Source organism: Trichoderma ghanense (genome assembly GCF_004382785.1).
Source record: "Trichoderma ghanense strain CCMA-1212 chromosome Unknown scaffold_20, whole genome shotgun sequence".
NCBI classification, from domain to species: Eukaryota; Fungi; Ascomycota; class Sordariomycetes; order Hypocreales; family Hypocreaceae; genus Trichoderma; species Trichoderma ghanense.
In genome coordinates, this window is record NW_027395683.1 from 114467 (window position 1) to 130775 (window position 16309).

General features: G+C 55.0%; 4 protein-coding genes across 4 annotated transcripts; 1 reads left to right on the forward strand and 3 right to left on the reverse strand.

The window, feature by feature from the left end:
• Window positions 1–499: 499 nt before the first annotated feature.
• On the forward strand, window positions 500–1761 carry CCMA1212_009936 (uncharacterized protein; the record flags this gene model as incomplete). The annotated part of the gene is made up of 2 exons (XM_073706998.1): window positions 500–935; window positions 1025–1761. The coding sequence occupies 2 exons, from the start codon at window positions 500–502 to the stop codon at window positions 1759–1761; spliced, it is 1173 nt and encodes a 390-aa protein (XP_073554525.1).
• Window positions 1762–2667: 906 nt separating this feature from the next.
• CCMA1212_009937 (uncharacterized protein) lies at window positions 2668–4083 on the reverse strand (the record flags this gene model as incomplete). The annotated part of the gene is made up of 1 exon (XM_073706999.1): window positions 2668–4083. The coding sequence occupies one exon, from the start codon at window positions 4081–4083 to the stop codon at window positions 2668–2670; it is 1416 nt and encodes a 471-aa protein (XP_073554524.1).
• A 2824-nt stretch (window positions 4084–6907) lies between these two features.
• On the reverse strand, window positions 6908–9736 carry CCMA1212_009938 (uncharacterized protein; the record flags this gene model as incomplete). Its single annotated transcript, XM_073707000.1, has 3 exons — window positions 6908–7288; window positions 7371–8654; window positions 8744–9736. The coding sequence occupies 3 exons, from the start codon at window positions 9734–9736 to the stop codon at window positions 6908–6910; spliced, it is 2658 nt and encodes an 885-aa protein (XP_073554465.1).
• Window positions 9737–13435: 3699 nt separating this feature from the next.
• On the reverse strand, window positions 13436–14315 carry CCMA1212_009939 (RNA polymerase II subunit A C-terminal domain phosphatase SSU72; the record flags this gene model as incomplete). The annotated part of the gene is given in 3 exon segments (XM_073707001.1): window positions 13436–14093; window positions 14148–14292; window positions 14309–14315. The coding sequence occupies 3 exon segments, from the start codon at window positions 14313–14315 to the stop codon at window positions 13436–13438; spliced, it is 810 nt and encodes a 269-aa protein (XP_073554464.1).
• Between the last annotated feature and the right edge of the window lie 1994 nt (window positions 14316–16309).

Genomic DNA, 16309 nt, shown 5'->3' on the forward strand with positions numbered 1-16309 from the left:
TGAGAGCGTCGACAAAAAGCCTCGCTGTTCCCGTTCGGGCAATCGGCTTGTAACCTTGTTTGCAACAAGGCCGTCTCGCAGGATTTAAGTGGTGAGGAGGACAATGCAAGCCAGGAGTAAGAAGCCGGAAGCTCCGTACTAAGCAGGACAGTGGTGAAACTTTGCTGGACCTTTTTTTTTGCCCTGTCTCCTTGTTTTGGTTTCCTCTTCTAACCTCTCTCTCTCTTTTTCTCGACCTCTCTCCTCCCTTTCTTTCTGTCCTTGTCTCTCTCTCTCTCTCTCTCTCTCGCTCTGGTGTCCGGTCCTTTCCCTGCGGCCAATTGATTGTTTCACACATTCGTTAGCTGGACGCGACATTGACCTGTCCTCGTCTCAGCCTCCCCCCGCCATCTACATATCATCCCTCGACGCGTCCTACAAATCAACAACCCTCGAGGTTCGCACAATCTTTGAATTTCCAAGCCCACCAATTGGAAGACAAACAGACGAAATCGTCATGATGCACGCCATCGCCCTCCTCGGCGCCGCAGCCGCCCTCTTCAACCCAGCCATGGCCATGCCCAAGGCCACCCCCGAGCCTCGAGCGGCAGCCCTCGACCGCCGCGCCAACCTCGAGCCCCGAGCCGACGCCACGGCCCCCTGGGTCACCGTCGGCGATGAGGGCACGCCCGTCAAGACCATCACGCCCTCAATGACCACCATCAGCGGCACGCCCACGCTGGTCAGCGTCGCGCCGCACGACATTACCGCCTCGGTCTACACCTGGACCACCTGGGGCTCCATCACCACCAGCACCGGCCGGCCGCCCAACCCGACGGCCACGTCCAAGGACGGCGAGGGTGTCTTCTCGCGCTGCTACAACAAGGACGGCGACGACGCGCCGTTTTGCTCGCCCTACAATGCCAGCACCCTGCTGACGGGCAACACCTACTACAGTGAGTTGGCCCTTGGAAATCGGGAATAAAGGATACACGTGAAGATAAAGGAAGATGTTTGGCTAACAATAATTGCCCCCCTGCTGCAGTCACCTGGGACCCCGACTACTACAACAAGACGGGCGTCAAGACCTCCAACTCGACGTACGAAATCACCGTCCGCCTGGACTACCTCAACAAGACGAGCAACGAATTCGTCAAGCTGCAGACGTTTGACCAGGACCGCGTGCCCACCTCCTGGGGCGTCTTCCCCCTGCAGGTCACGGGCGACATGCTCAAGGGCCACAAGACCAACAACGTCACCATCACGCTGCAGGTCGCCCCCCGCGGCTCCAAGGACTCCAACAGCTCCATCCCCCTGCACGTCGCCTTCCAGGACCCGGCCCTGCCCTCGAACCCCGAGCCCCAGGTGCCCAAGGGCCGCACCCTGTCCATCGCGCTGCCCGTCGCCCTCGGCAGCGTCCTCTTCATCGTCGTCGGCGTCTTCCTCTGGAACCGCAGCGCGCGCCGCATCCGGCTCGGCAGCATCATGGGCCGCTCGCGCCACGGCTACAGCGGCCGCAAGGCCCGCCGCAACAACCTCTTCCGCGGCGGCCAGAAGGACGCCGCCAGCATCCAGCTGCACAACGCCGACGACCACCTCTCCGATGGCGAGTACCACGACGCGCCCATCGTCTCGGGCCGGAGGGACAGCGAGGCCCTGGGCAGCTTGGCGGGGACGCCCGTCCACGAGAGCTTTGAGAGCCAGGGCGCCGCCAGGGGAGGCGGCCGGAATGCCTTCCGGGACGAGCTGGATCGACAGCACCAGGAGAGGCGCGGATTCTAAAACTGACATGTATGGCGATAATGAAGAAGAAGAAGGGGGGGGTGCTGAGAGGTGAGATGGAATCGTGATCCCGGTGGTCATGAGACGACGTACGTGACTTGATATACATGATTTCACGAAGCATCAAACGTTGGCTTGCATTGCTTGAAAATAATAATTTGTACGTTGGCTAGATGTCATGACGAAACTAATGCGTAAATGAAGGGGTAGGGAGGAGGAGACTTTGAAGAAGCAGAAGATGAAAGTCATAGAATGACGAATACATTACTTCCTAATTAACCACTCTTTACTATGCCCCAACTCTTGTATCACCAGTATGACACTTGATAGGCTATGCTTTATGTAGGTGCTTAGAGACAAACTGGCGTCAAGGCCATAGCATATCGATCAATCGCGATCCGGCGATCAAGATTTGTATTAATCAAAGTAATAAAGAGAAGAGATTTTGAAGAACCGCAGCACTTCTGCTTAACGTAAACGCCAATTTCCTAACCCTTTCTTTGCCTTTTGCCTTTCCCTATCTATTTACTCATTGTCCAGGCCAAACTCCGTCGTCCTAGGGGTCAAGTCAACCCTTTCCCAGTGTCAATCCATGTTGCCATGCGTGACATTGGCCGAGTTTACCCCTTGGAAAATACCATTGCCATTCCCTTGCTAGTTCGGCCCATTTCGCCTCCATGTTCCCTTATTTCGCCGACGAAGAAATGTTCCTCAAAAGACCCTCCTACCATATTTCTATTAGTTATCGAATAGAATCCCAGATGCTTCCAAAAGAAAAAGGAAAGAAAGAAAGAAAGAAAGACGATAGATCCAGCCCGTCTTCCTTCATCAACGCCGTTATCAGCCACTGGATTATTGCAGAGTAAAGAAGAAAAAAAAAGGGGTAATTCAAGATGGAAAAAGCCGTCAATCGAGTCGAGGATGTTTGACAGCGACTTCTTCTGAATGGTCACACTCCATCGGCCGCTTGAGCGTATGGCTCGGCTGCAATCCAGTGGACAAACGCTCATCGTCTTTCGGCACTTCTGCCTCGCGCTGCTCCTGCTGCTCGTCATCCTCCTCGTCGCCATGGTCGTTGTAGCCAGCGCACAGGTCAAGTCTCGCTTCTCCTTCTTGCAAAGGCCGCATGTACTCCTCTGGAATGGCTGTTGCCAATTGACAACTCGGCTCACAAGGCTGATAGGTGTCGGATGTCCACTCAGCGTCTGCATAATTCTTGGCCTCGGCTAGCGTGTAGCCTGTGCTGAAGCCTTCATGGTATGCATCTGGCAATATAACAATGGTTTCGCCAGGGCGCTGATCAACAATCCGGTACGGGATGCCCATCTTCTGGAGCTTGTCGGGGAAGAAGAACTCGGCCCGATGACGCATGAACTGAGAACACCTGCCCTTCCTGTTAAGGGCCTCCTCAGCAATGTCAACCGCCGTGGACGGAACCACCACCCAAATCTTACGACCCTTGTACAGATGGTTCAACGACGACAGGCGGAAATCCTCGGCGTGAAGCTGAAAGGTGGCTCCAAAGTGCGAGGCAGATTCGTAAACATAGGGCGTATGTACGCCAGGAATGATGGCTTTTGTGTGATCCAACTTGTCACCCGCCAGGGGATGGATTGGACTCCGTTCCGGAACACCAGCTTCCAGTCTCTGCTTTGCGGTCCATGCCGGGACGTCTACTCGATAGCGAATATACCGCAATTGCCTATCGATGCTCTTGTTGAAGAGCCTTTTCAATGACTTGAAGCAGTCCTCCGCGGATGCCAAAAGCTCGGCGTCTGGCTCGGAAGAAGAGAAGGCACCATCACTTGGAACTGTGCTGACTTGCCAGAAAGTCCGATGATTTGTCTGACGAATTCGATACGCATTGGCAGGGGCCTTGTGTGACTTCTTTTCCGGAAGCGGTTCTTGAAGCTCCTTGGGAAGCACAATCTTAAAGCAACCGTCCTGCTCGGCGTGGAGGCTCCGCGCGAAGGAAAGCATGGCGGGGAAGTTGGTCCACTGCTCGGGCGTTGGCCGCAGATGCAGAATCCGATGCCCAGGCGGGCCGTCATAAGAAAATGCTATTTGGGGCGTCTCGGGCTCACTCAAGGGCGAGCTAAGTCGACTGCTTCTGGTGATTGGAGAGCTGCCGTTTTCTGTCGAGCTGCCAAACCTGACCATCTCAACTTCATCAATTAGCTTGCCTGGCGGTGGTACCGGACAAGGGATGCCAGGGGTTCCTAGCTTCTCCTGTCCAAGATTCTGAGTCGTTTTCCGAGCTGGTTCTTCTTTGCAGACTGACTGCGAGGTAGAGTACTCTTCAAAGGTGGGTGTCGATTTCATCGTCGCTTCGGGTAAAGAATGCATCGACGTTGAGAAGATGGCTGACGCGAAAAGTTGTTCTTGCAATTCTTCTGTTTCTCTTAATTGAGTGAGAGGCTCAGAGTAGAGAGTTGGGTTCTTGTCCTCTTTATAAGGGAGGATCTCGGTACACATTTCTGAGGTAGCCCGCTCGGTGCCCTGATCGAGAGACACACATGATGAAGGCGCAGGAAAGAGCTGTGAGGCATTCATCTCTGGAGGGCTTTGCTCTAGGCGGTTTTCCATAGCCCGAGCCACATCGCAGGTAGCCTGGGTAAACTCATGACCGAGAACTTCCTCCATGATGCTTTAGAATGGCCGGCGTACCCTGGATGTCGCTGAATGTGTGAGTGGCCGACGCCTCGCACCTGCAAGGGCGACAGAGGTTTTGAGATCTCCGACCAACAACGGTTGCAGAGGTACCAGACGGGGTACTAATCGACGGCCCTCGAGTCGCCAGGAAAATCAAAGGGCTGACACGTGGGCTGCTTTTGGGTCTGCCTTCCTGCTGCTTCGCCCCGATCTGCTACTGAAAATTAAGAGAGCGTGGACAGCCTGTGGAAGAAGACGGTGAAGACGATGTTGGTCCTGGCCAAGGCTGAAACAGGTCCAGGCCGTGTTGAAGAGAGTGAGGCTGTTTCCCGCCCACCCGCGAAAAGAGGGCACGGGTAGCTGCACCTCGAGCAAACACAATTCGCAAGGAGGATTAATCGGAACAAGAGCAGGGCGTTGTTCGTTTGAAGTCAAAGTTGAATCTGCCTCGTCGTTGGTGTGAGCCCGGGTGAAACCGAAGTCAACGAGAGAGAGAGAGAGATCTCCCGAGAAACGAGGGGGAGAGCCGAGCTGAAAGGTGCGTGCTCCCTCTGAATGACTGAGAACTAAATGATCTAGACAGAACGGTGATGGAATCGCAGAAGAAAATCAACTTCGCCAAAAGCCACCAAAACGCCAAAGAAGAATTTTCGGCGCTGCCGCGAAGGGAGCCTCTGGTTCTCGCTGACGTCAAAGTTAAGCCCAAAAGGCTGTATCCGGTACAAAGCGCCCTCCAAGGAGAAGCCAGGTCAAGTACGGTACGGCCGAAAAGGCGGAAATGGGAGAGGCGAGAAGGGAAAGAATAGAGAGAGAATGTGAGCGTGAAATATGAACAAGAACGCCGTGGGAGGTTGAGAAGGAGAAAGTAGGACGAATCTTGAAAGCAGGAAAAATCCAAGGCGGTGGAAGAAGAAGAAGAAGAAGAAGAAGAAGAAGAAGAAGAAGAAGAAGAAGAAAGGTTGATGAATGTGAAGGTGGTGGCAGTTCCAGCTTTTTGGGGGGCGTTTTCGTTTTCCTTGGATCAAGGTGCTATTGGAGGTACTTGCCGTTTGGCTGGCGCGGCTGCGTGCTTGCCAGGTACCCGCCCGGCTGTGCTGCGCTGTGCTGGCGTCTGGTCTGGAGGAGGCTGGCGATTCCATTTAAAAGAGCCAGATATAGAGGTAGACTATGGTAGTTTGTGGCTGCAAGTCATACAGAGGTCGAACCATTCCATAAGGGAATCACCCAAAAGATGCCGTGCATAGGTGCGGAAATACTCACGTCCACAGGCCCTCCCTTCGCAACTCCCATCCAAGCACAACCTCCCAGGCACCACCTCACCAGCGATATCATCATCATCATCCCAGGCGCACCCGTTAAACTCCCAGTAACCTTACAAACAACATTTGCTGCACCTTACCCTCGATGCCCTTTCCCTTGCCTCGATTCTTCCGCTCCAAGTAAACGCGCGAGATCGCAATCGAGCCACCCACCAGCCAAAAAAGCGGGAGAGAGCAGGGATCATGCCAGGTCCCAATTGCCCGTTCCGGGATCGACAGCCCTCCCCCCCGTTTTTTAACTTGCTTATGGGGGCAGGATTTGTGCTATTATCGAGTTGACGCGGGGGATCTGTTCAGGGGTCCTGGGGGGGCTGAATGTGAGTGGCACAGAGGACAAGTAGGATGATCGTACAGTAGGTGATGGAGCAAAAATGACATCTCGGGAAAAAATATTGGACTTGTGCGACGGCATCGTGGGCGTTGGTGTGACGTTGCTGCCGAAGCTAGAATAAGCCCGAGCCAAGACGATATTCCCACATCGTCTGGCGTGAATCAGAGTCCGGTCCTATCGGTGCTCGCAGTATCACCAAAGTCAACCTCAAGTCGCAGGAGGAGCAAAAGGAAACAGTCCAGTACAGCGGAAAGAGAACTGCAAATGCACCCTTTTATTGTATTTCTTTCATTCTCTGCATACGGGCCAGAAACCACCATTCTTTGCGCAACCAAATGCTCATTCTTTTCCCATCCACTCGCGGCCATGATGCCATCCTTGATACCCGCAACTGCAAAGCCAAAGGTTCCGGCTCGTTTCTCCCAACCACATAACTTCGTCAGGGCATATTTCTTTCCCGCATCCCCCGCTAGGATCAAAGTAACAGATAAAGAAAAAGAGAAAGAAGAAAGAAATGTCAGACAGCAAAGGCCAGTCGATATCATTTGGAAATGACATAAACTGGCAGAACAATAACAAAAGCTTTGCTGCGCAAGAGAAAAAAAAAAACATATACACAAGGGGGTATTGAGACTCATCCTCACCCTCCAACAGAAGAAAGCAAACAGAGTGAGGGGTGACGCCGCTAACGAAGATGAAAGTATCTGGTAAAACACCTGATGAGGAAGGGGATAACTCAATCCATGTCCCTCGAAAGAGACTCCTTTCCTGCCTCTCTTCCCAAGGAAACAGAAGAAAGAAAGCGGTTTATTGTGATTAGATATTAAATGACGGCTCGCCAACCTCATGAAAAGTCGTCTGTGTCTTGTGCTGACGCCGCCAGCTCCTCCACCATTTCAACAAGGTCCATGGTTTCCCGGGCAATCTCAAACGCAATCGGAGGCAACATCAGGGACCAAGCTTTCCACTCCCTCTCGTCGACTTGCGAGGCAGCCATTTGCTGGCCCCGACGGTTGGCTTGGACGAGGCGGTCTCGGCATTCGCTCAGGCGAACGACCATGTTGCCGCGTCCGTATCGTCGAGTCTCCGAGAGAATGTTGTCCACGAAGCCATTGATGGAGCTGACATGCGTAGTAATTTGGCCGATGTCACCGTCCGCCCGAGCACAGTTCACTAGGTTATGGATGTCGGGTATCAACAGGGTATTTTGTTCTTCAAGGTAGGTCTGGGCCATGGTCAGTTCACGTCGTGGGTCGTGTTTGTATGTTTTGTCTTCAACTTTGTTAGTTGTCGCCCTAAGCCCGTACCTTCAGACCTGCGATTGGGCCGTCGTAATATTCCTCAGCGTGTCCGTTGGGCGCCGACTTCGCATACGCATCCACCGATGCCCGGGGGGAGTTGACGGGGCTATAGGCCGAGGACTCGACGCTCGCCCTGACGTTGGCAAGCGTCTTGAAAGCCGGGGCCGGAGGCAGGCCGTCGTGGGTTGCCGATCCTCGCGCCGTGCTGCGCGGGGAGAAGAAGCCGCTGGAGTCGATGGGGGTTGCGTTTCCGTCCTCGTCGTCCTCCAGCTCCTCGGTGGGCGTGGGTCGAATCTTGACGGCCCTAAGCATCTCAACGATGGCTACGGTCAGATGTGACGCCGCGGCATCCACGAGGGAAATGGGAGTGATGCCGGCGCTCGCCGCAAAGCTCTTGGAGACGGTGATCAGGCTGTTGGCGGTGGCGGAGATTCTCGCCCTGAGCTTTGCCTGCTGCTGCTGAGACGCTTCATTTCCGCGCGGCGCGGACTCGTCCAGGTCTCTCGTAATGAGCCGGACGCTGACCACGACCGCCTTCATGGCGTCTATGACGTTTTCCGGGTGGTCTTCGCGGACCTTTTGCAGGAGCTCGTCGATGGCCATCTGGTACTTGGTGACATGGACGTCCCTGACCCGTCCAGCCTCGTCCAGCAGGGTGTTGTCGCTCGGGAGCTTGGTGGCGTCTCCATCGACGCTGAAGCCGGCGGAAGAGCCTCGCAGGCTCCTGATCTGGGTCTTGGTCTTCGCGTAGCGGTTTCTCCACTCCCGCACCTCGCGCTCGAGCTGCTCTATTGTCTTTTCGAGCTCTGCTTGTTTTTCATATGTGGAGCCGCTCTGCTGAGAGAGCTGCCGCATCTCGCGCAGGAATTCTCGAGCTTCGGCCCGCGCCTCCTCCGTAACCTGCTGCTGTAGCTGAAGCGAGTGTCGTAGCTCCTCGTTCTCCCGCTGCAGATCTTCATTTACGCTTGCAGAGGACATGACGCTGACGCTCTGTCGCACCTGTTCCCGAAGCTGCCGCGTCTCGTTTTCGTGTTCTTCGCGCATGCGCTCCAGCTCCTGCTTCAGCGAGTTGCTGAGCTTTTCCGCCTCCGTCAGCTTGCCCTCGAGATCAGAGCGGACTTCTGCCAATTCCTGCTTCTCATCATCCTTGGCCGCGGCCTGGGACTGGTGGTTATCGCGCAAGCTGTTTATCTCCTCTTCCTTCTTCTTAATCTCATCTTCCATGCTTTGGATCTTGGAATTCAAATCTTTCACTTGCGCCTCGTAGTCCTCGATCATCTTCTTGTCCGTCTGTCGCGAGTTAGAAGCTGAACTAGTGAACCCGTCATGAGGTACCGAGTAGTTGGATGTTTGCAGAGTGACACGAAGGAGAAACTCACCTCTGAGGATGCCTGTCCATTTTCAGACGCTTCCCCGAGCCCATAATCGTCAGCACCATCATCGTCCTCTTCTATCATTGTGCTTTTATTGGGTACAATCGTGTTATTCTGCGTGGGATGTCGCGGCATGGGCCGAGCATAGTTGCCATTGGGAATGCTGGGCGAGGGCGGTACGCCGTATGTGTCAATCGGGGGCGGTCCTCTGATGGAGCTGGCATTGGACGGCCTTCGCATGCGGCTCTGTCCCCTCGGCGGGTAGTCGTTGCCGTTGACGGGCGTTCCTGTGCGGTTCATGGGCCCGCCTCGGTTGGACATGGAGCTGCCCACGCGCGGGATGTCGTTGCCCATGAACTGCGGATACCTGCGCTCCAGCTCGTGGAAGACATCGGCGGCGAGGTCTCGGAAGCGAGGAGGCCCGAGGGAAGAGAGGCGCTGGCGGGCCTGGTTTCGCTTGGGATGGAACGTCTTCTCGGGCAGCAGGAAGGCCGGGGGCACGTTGGGCGCATTGGGGGGGATGCGCGCGGCGGCCTGGCGGCGCATGAGCTCGTCGTAGACGTCGGTGCTCAGCTCGAAGAACTGGACGGGCGACAGGCGCAGCAGCTTGTCGCGGGCCTTGTTGGGCGGCTGCTTGATGTTGGGGTCGCGCGAGGTGAGGAAGACGCGCAGGGCGACGTAGTGCTCGGCCAGGACGCCGTCGTCAATGGCCGTGGTGGGCGACTCGCCGCCGGCCTCGCTCCTGGCGTACATGTTCATGCCATTGCTGGAGCGGCCGACGGAGGGCGGCGGCGACGGGCCCCCGGTGTTGGTCGGCCCCGGGGGGAAGCCATTCATGCTCATGGTCCCGGAGGTGGGAGGCGACGTGAGGATGTTGTTTGGCCGGCTGGGATAGGAGCCGGAGCCGTCGTCGTTGGCCTGGTAGCGGGAGAAGGACCACTCGCTGCCGCCTACAGAGACTGGGGAGAGCGGCGCATTGCGGTCGCTGACGGTGCTCATGCTGATGGCGGGAGGGAGGCGGGAGGATGGAGGGAGAGGGAGTACGAGTCCGGCAGTAGCAGCAGCTGGTACTAGAGGGAATGGAAGCGGCTAGCCCAGACGCCACGAGATTGGAGAGAAGGCTTGGTTGGGTTGGGGTTGGTGGTGGTGTTGCGCCCGTGCCTGCAGGATGGAAGCGGCAGTGGAACGAAGCTGAGCCAGAAGAGACCTAGAGAAGGGCGCTGGACGGGCTGCTAGAGGCGCTGATCCCCACACTGTGGCGCCCCCTGGTCGGCACTTTAGGTCCACGGGGTGCTATAATAATACCGGGCTGCGCCAAATCCAGGGAGATGGCAGCAGCTGAGGCTGGATGAAATGAATGGACGCGATGAGCAGGGCAGCCACCGAGCTCAAAAACGGTTGGTGAGGTATCAAGTTGAAAGGAAAGATTGTCGAGGTCGGGTTTGGCAAGCAGACAGGATCAGGAACCCAGTTGCCTGCAAGAGAGGCGCGTGTTTGCGGTCTTGCGTCTCAACCGTGAGGTCCAATCGCCAAAGTCGGGGGCGTTGGGGCCAGCTGGTGCACCGGTAGCCTATTTGAACGAAGCCTCGCACGATTCAATGACCCGAGTCGCTCCCAAGCAGCAGCTAAAGTGTCAGAACAGCCACCCCCAGCGTCAGTGTCAGTGCCGGCGATACAAGTGCTGCGAAAGGCGCTCCAACGCTTTTGCACGGAGCTTGCAGCCGAGGGCTCGCACTACCACCCCCTGGTAATAGCACCTCGGTCAGGTGTCAAACCTGTATGAAATTGAGTACTACCAGCTGGGCCAAGGAGATGAGGCGTGCGTGGCGTGAGACGCAAGGCACGAAGATAAAGAGAAGAAGAAGAAAAAAAGCAAGGCAAAACTCGCAACGGCGCTTGAAACGGCAGTGCAAGCAGAGGCCCAGGGCAGGGATGCGGCAGAGCTCGAATCGAAAGGGCTGACCTGACCTTGGCCACACGTTGCCCCCCCGGGGTCTGCGTCAAAAGGGGGGGGCTTTGGCGATTTCGTGCTGGCAGAGATCAATGATCTGGCGCAAGGTCGGAAATGAGCTGCTATGCCCTTGTTGGTAAAATGAGAAAAGAGAAGGTCGGGTGCAATTTCTTGCCAGACGGGCCCGTGGCGAGTTTGGGCGCAGACAGAGGAGGGAGCTGGGCATGGGGGGACAGTACCAGACCGGGTATGTTATGTCCTAGCTGGCGCTCCCACAGATTCCCGTGGTCGATCTGAGATGGTATTGGAGAGAGCTGGCTGGAGGAAGGGGGATGAAGGGAACAAAGACGACCAGGGGAGAGAAGAAAAGAGGAAAGACACTGGCAAAACGAAGAGCGATCGGAAGGCGGTGATGGGTAGTATTACCCAAGGTACTTGAATTGTCCGGTATCTCAGTTGGACCTGTCTGGTGCAAACATACAGCCGTGCAAACTCTCGTGATAACCAATGCGCTGGACAAGGTCAGGGGAGACGCCTCTGCAAGGTACTTGCATCTCGCTACGGGCTGGGCACTCATACAGCAGAACGAACATGAAGTACCTGCAACAGGTTGATTTACCTGGATGCCTTCACTGTCTTGTGTTTACAGGTACTCTTTTGCTTTAACCCCGAACAGGCGAGCTAGTCGGCTCTCTTTGGCTGCTTCGGCTCATGCTGCGCATCATGACTGGCTGTCTGCTGGGCTGGTCAGAAATGGCGTCTCTCTCTCTCTCCGCCGAACCCCAATCGTCGGTGTGCAGACCTGCTTCGTTCCTGGCGGCGTTATCACTAACCGCTCCCAGCAGCTGCCACGATACAAGAGGTACTACTAGGCCGCTAAGGAATCCATTGGACTCATCACCACGAGCATTCAGTCTCTCAACCCTTCCACAACAAACCCAACCACTCGCCTTCAACCCCCCTGCCAGCAACAACAAAGCAAAAGCGAGCCCGTCGTTCGCCTTGCCCTCGCCTCGCCTCACGGCCGTTGGCGCCATTTTGCGCAAGCGTTCGGCTACTAGGTACCTTGTACCTAGTTAGTGGTGAGTGGTACGCAGCAGAGGCTGGGGAGAGTGGACTCGGTTCCCCCTGAATTGCGGTGTCGCCGGGCCCTGATTTGCTCTGCAATCGCCCGCGCTACGGCTGGATCGGGGTCTTGGGTCTGGCTGCTTGTGGCCCCATTCAACTTGCTTGGTGTCCAATTGCTGTCCGAGTCTGGAGTCGTGATCCAGGAACGAGGCCTCCGTGATGCCTGCAATAACGGCCGATGAACGAGGTCCATGCGCGTGCAGCTCGGTATGAGGGATTACTACTGGGTATATACATAGGTCCTACTACAGTACATGTACCTAGATCGCGGCATTGATCCACCAATTTCATCGAAATCACGGGTTTTGACGGCGTCGTAACTCAATGCCGTCCGTCTTCTTTGGGCTGAAAAGCAGCAAGATGCGGACTATCGGGTCATAATCACTGGCCGGAAGCAAAGGGACACAAGTTGACCCCTGGATTCACCAGAATTCGACACAGACACAGCCAGATTCCGGTAATTATGAGTTGTGGCTTGGACAAGCCCCGGGACCGTCTGTGCATCGTCATCACAGCAGTCATCCAAACCCCATGGGACAAGCGATTCTACGGGCCTGTATTTCATTCCGAACTCGGTTTACATCTTTCTGAGCTGCGTAAACCAAGAGTCTCAGACGGATATCCCCAAGGAAGAGTCGGAGCAACAACAGCTCGTGCTACGTAGCGCGCAACCCAAATCACCCAGAACCCGCATCTAATTTCATCTCGAAGCAACCTGCAGATTATGGCACCCTTGCTCAGGCATGCCCTCTTGTCTAATTGGCCCCGAATCCTCCAACAAGCCATGGTCTGGTGATACCGTCACCTGTGCTCGTAGGCACCAAAGCTAGTCCCATAGCGCTGCTACTCTGTAATATCAAGGGCCTGGTATTTTGCTTTTATCGCTCAGAAAGGGCATGAACGCTCTGCTCATAGACCACATGGTAGGACGTGGCGCGCATTTGTGTTGAAGTGCTCGAAATATCAACGTCGCGGCATTGGCGGTTGAGAGGAATAGGTAGCATTGACAATACCTGCGACACTGGTACTTCAACGTTCTGTTCTTTCATACCGGACGACATCTATTCTGCAGCCACCATCTGGATCTCTCTGAAAACCAACGAACGATCAATCGCCAATAAACAGCCTTCCCGTCCCCTCAAGATCGTCAACGCCATTTCCGAGATTCGAGAGATCTTGCATCTTGGGAACCGGGCACGGAGCACGATTGGGCAGATCAAACAAGATCTGCTGCAAGCCACTCCGCGCCTAAGACGCGGGTGGTTGCATATACGAGGCTCTTTGCGTTTCCCCCTTTCTGTCCCGTAGCTCAGACGCCATGAAACGGCAAAGCTTAGCGTTATTACTCTCTTTCCACGTCGAGCGTTGGCAGCCGATGGTTTAGATGATTCAGAATCAAGTGCAAAGTCGAAGTCGTCGTCAGGAAATTGGAGGATGAATATTCCAGTCAGGTTGGCATCTTCCCTGCTTGATATCCTCCGAAATGTATTCGTCATCGTAAAGAAGTAAACAGTAAGCCAATCGCCAAAACGCCACGCCAAATCCAAGGCGAACCTCAGTCGCCAAAAGAACCATCATCAAAAGAAAAATGTGCCACGAGAATTGATTCCCATCCTCTTCTAGAACCACGCCAGAGTCCAGGTGGAGGGCAAATTGGGCCAGCGTTCCTGCCAGGCCGCAATAATCTCCGGCACTCGCTCGTCAAAGCTTGCCCGAGCAGCTGCACTTCCACTGTCGAAGGCGGCCGGCCCAACCGCGCCTCGCTCTTCTGCAGCGGCGGCATTGAGAGAGTTGGCGAGGTCAAGGATGCCCTGCCCGCCAATGTGTGCCTCCTCGTGGTTGTCCTTGATATCCACGTTGATCACGTGCACAGGCCGATTCAACGGAGAGCCGCGATTGAGGAGATCGTCGATAACGGCGTCCCAGCATCGCTCCTCGCAGGTGAAGACTACGTCGACGACTCCGCCTTCTGTGCCCTCGCTGCCTTTGTCACTGGTGTGCTGCAGTCGGGGCACGCCAACGGGCCAATCCTGCCAGCGTTCAGGACCCCATTTCACGCCTCTATTTCTTCCCAGCATGTTCAGAATACCGTTGTTGCGGTACAGTCTAGGGTCCTTGGCCTCCAGTTCCTTGTACATACTATCGTACGATGTCTTGTTAAACTGATAGACGTTCGGTTGGGTAATGGTCGGGCCTGGGAGCCGGACGAGAGAGCCCGTCCCAAAGGAGATCACGGGATAATTGGCTTGCGAGAGTCGGAGATGAGCTTCCATGGATCTGGAGTCATGTTAGGAAGCTGGTGTGATGGGTCACTCGCGATGGGGGGCTGACCTGTTTTGATTGCTGGCGCAGACAGTGCAGAACCTGAGCTTGAAGTCTCCAACCTCATTTGACGAGCCCGTAGGGGCCGTCGTTGTGTCTTTCGCAGCCTCCATGCTGGGCAACAATCTATCCAGGAGACGAGGTAATGCGAGAGCTGTCCGAGGAAATACGGTGCATTCTCAAGCTCCTGGCTATGCGTTGGCCTGTACCCTGATCACACAGCGTCAGCAAATGGCCAGAGTCATGACAGGCATCATCATCATAGACGGAACGAATTCTCTTCATCAGCTAGAATCGTATATTAAGTAATTAAAGTTTTTCATCAGAGCAACAGCTCAGACAGCTCCAATAAAAGCTTCATCACGGAAGAGCGAGGGAAGAAGATGGATGATTTCAGGTTTCTTGTTACCTTTGATGCAAGTAATCGCCACAGGTACGCGGATTTATGCGTCAAGTGGCAGCCATTGATTGACCAATGCAAAATGTGCGCGGCGCTGGGGCTCGACAATTTCGCTCCGGCCTGGAGCAATATTGGATGAAGCTCTGGGTAAAATCGTGAGGTGAAGGAAAAAGCTTGGAGCGGGACCTTGTTGACGCGATGAGGGCTAAATGTCGGATAAGCCCGCAGATCTCTGTGGCCTTATGTAACGCGGGAAGCCCCATCGTGGCTTAGTAATCCGTGCGGCGCCTTCACGTTCGAGTTGTACCAGGACCTTGAGGTACTTTGCACTTGGCTCGGTTTCAGATGGACCGTGAATGCAACGTCCCCGATAAGATTCGCAACAAGCTCCATGGGAGCGGAGCTGGCAGGTTGTCGGCGCCGAAACCTCGTTCGGAGGGCAGATTGCTACGTGTCTTCTGCACCGCGTCTAGAGCAGCACTCCGAGGCATACAGTACACAAGAGATCGAGATACAAACACGCTCTGAGCGCATTCATGGTGCAACCTTGCCAACTTGGAACTTTGCTCAACCATCGCTGGTTTTGAATGGCATGCTCGCGAAATTTGGTTCGCTGAGCGGATGCCCCGCTGCAGGCCCTTCAGAGGCTCGCGATTGGCTGCACAGGCACCCGCATAACCTGAAACAAACGACGCTTGCAGACTGACCAATCAGAAGCTTGCTTCTGCAGCCCCTGTCGGTCTCCGGGTTCCAAAAATAGAAAGCAGTTCTTCATGTGTGCTGCGAAAGGCAGAGAGGCGTCTCTGTCTTCTCTTGCAGCACAAGGAGACGGGAAATGAGGTTTGGGCTGTTGTGGCGTCTTGCATCTTGCTCTTTGGGCAGCAGGGCTTACGATTGCGAAGCATATCCCGTGTCATTCATTTTACTTTAATTTATTCTTACGTCCAGCAGAGATGAGCCGCCTGGCGTTGTACGAGTATTCATGCATATCATGGCATCATGGATCCTCTTGGTGAAGCCATATTGTGTAACTATCACTGCCGTGAGCGAGTTGGGGCGAGGTGGGTGCCTCGCAAGCCTCTGGACATTCGTCTCATTAGTGCTCGAAAGGTAGGTATTCAGAGTACCGGTACAATTGAATATCAGTGCTTCATCTCTGCTTCCAGCAGACCTCGTTCGCCTTGAATCCCCGTGCCTTAGTAGCAGCCTCAGGACGACGGCCGACCTTGACAACGCAGTCGCTGCTACTTCAGCGCCACAACGAAGAATCCGACCAAGCCAGCGGCATGTTTGACCGGCGAACATTAGACGCAGAAACGAAATTGCTTCTGATCCCCAATCGATCCGTCTGCACGTAGTATGTATGAGCCTGGGCCAGGTTGGGGTTCAGAGCCCCCATGTGGGGTTTGACGGCCAGCCTAGAAATGCGGTTCGCACGGATTTCACGATCTCAAAGGAGCAGACTCTGTGTAGTGCCTGCATGAGAACGAGCGATGACACGATTGTAGTGAGTGGCCTTGATGTGAGCAGTTGATGTGCGGAGCTATGCCGGAGGCACAAGTGGGGTACCTTGATATTGCGCCGTCTTCTCACAAGCAGAGCTGGCAGCTGGATCTTGTAGCTTGTAGTTTCAAGTCACCGATTCCGCATAACACTCAACTGATCTCGCAATTCTCTGCCGTGCGATGGCTTAATCTAACTGAAATGTCTCATTCAGATCCCTATGCTTTCTCTCGGCAGATTTGATAATGCTGTATTTGCTGTATTGTGG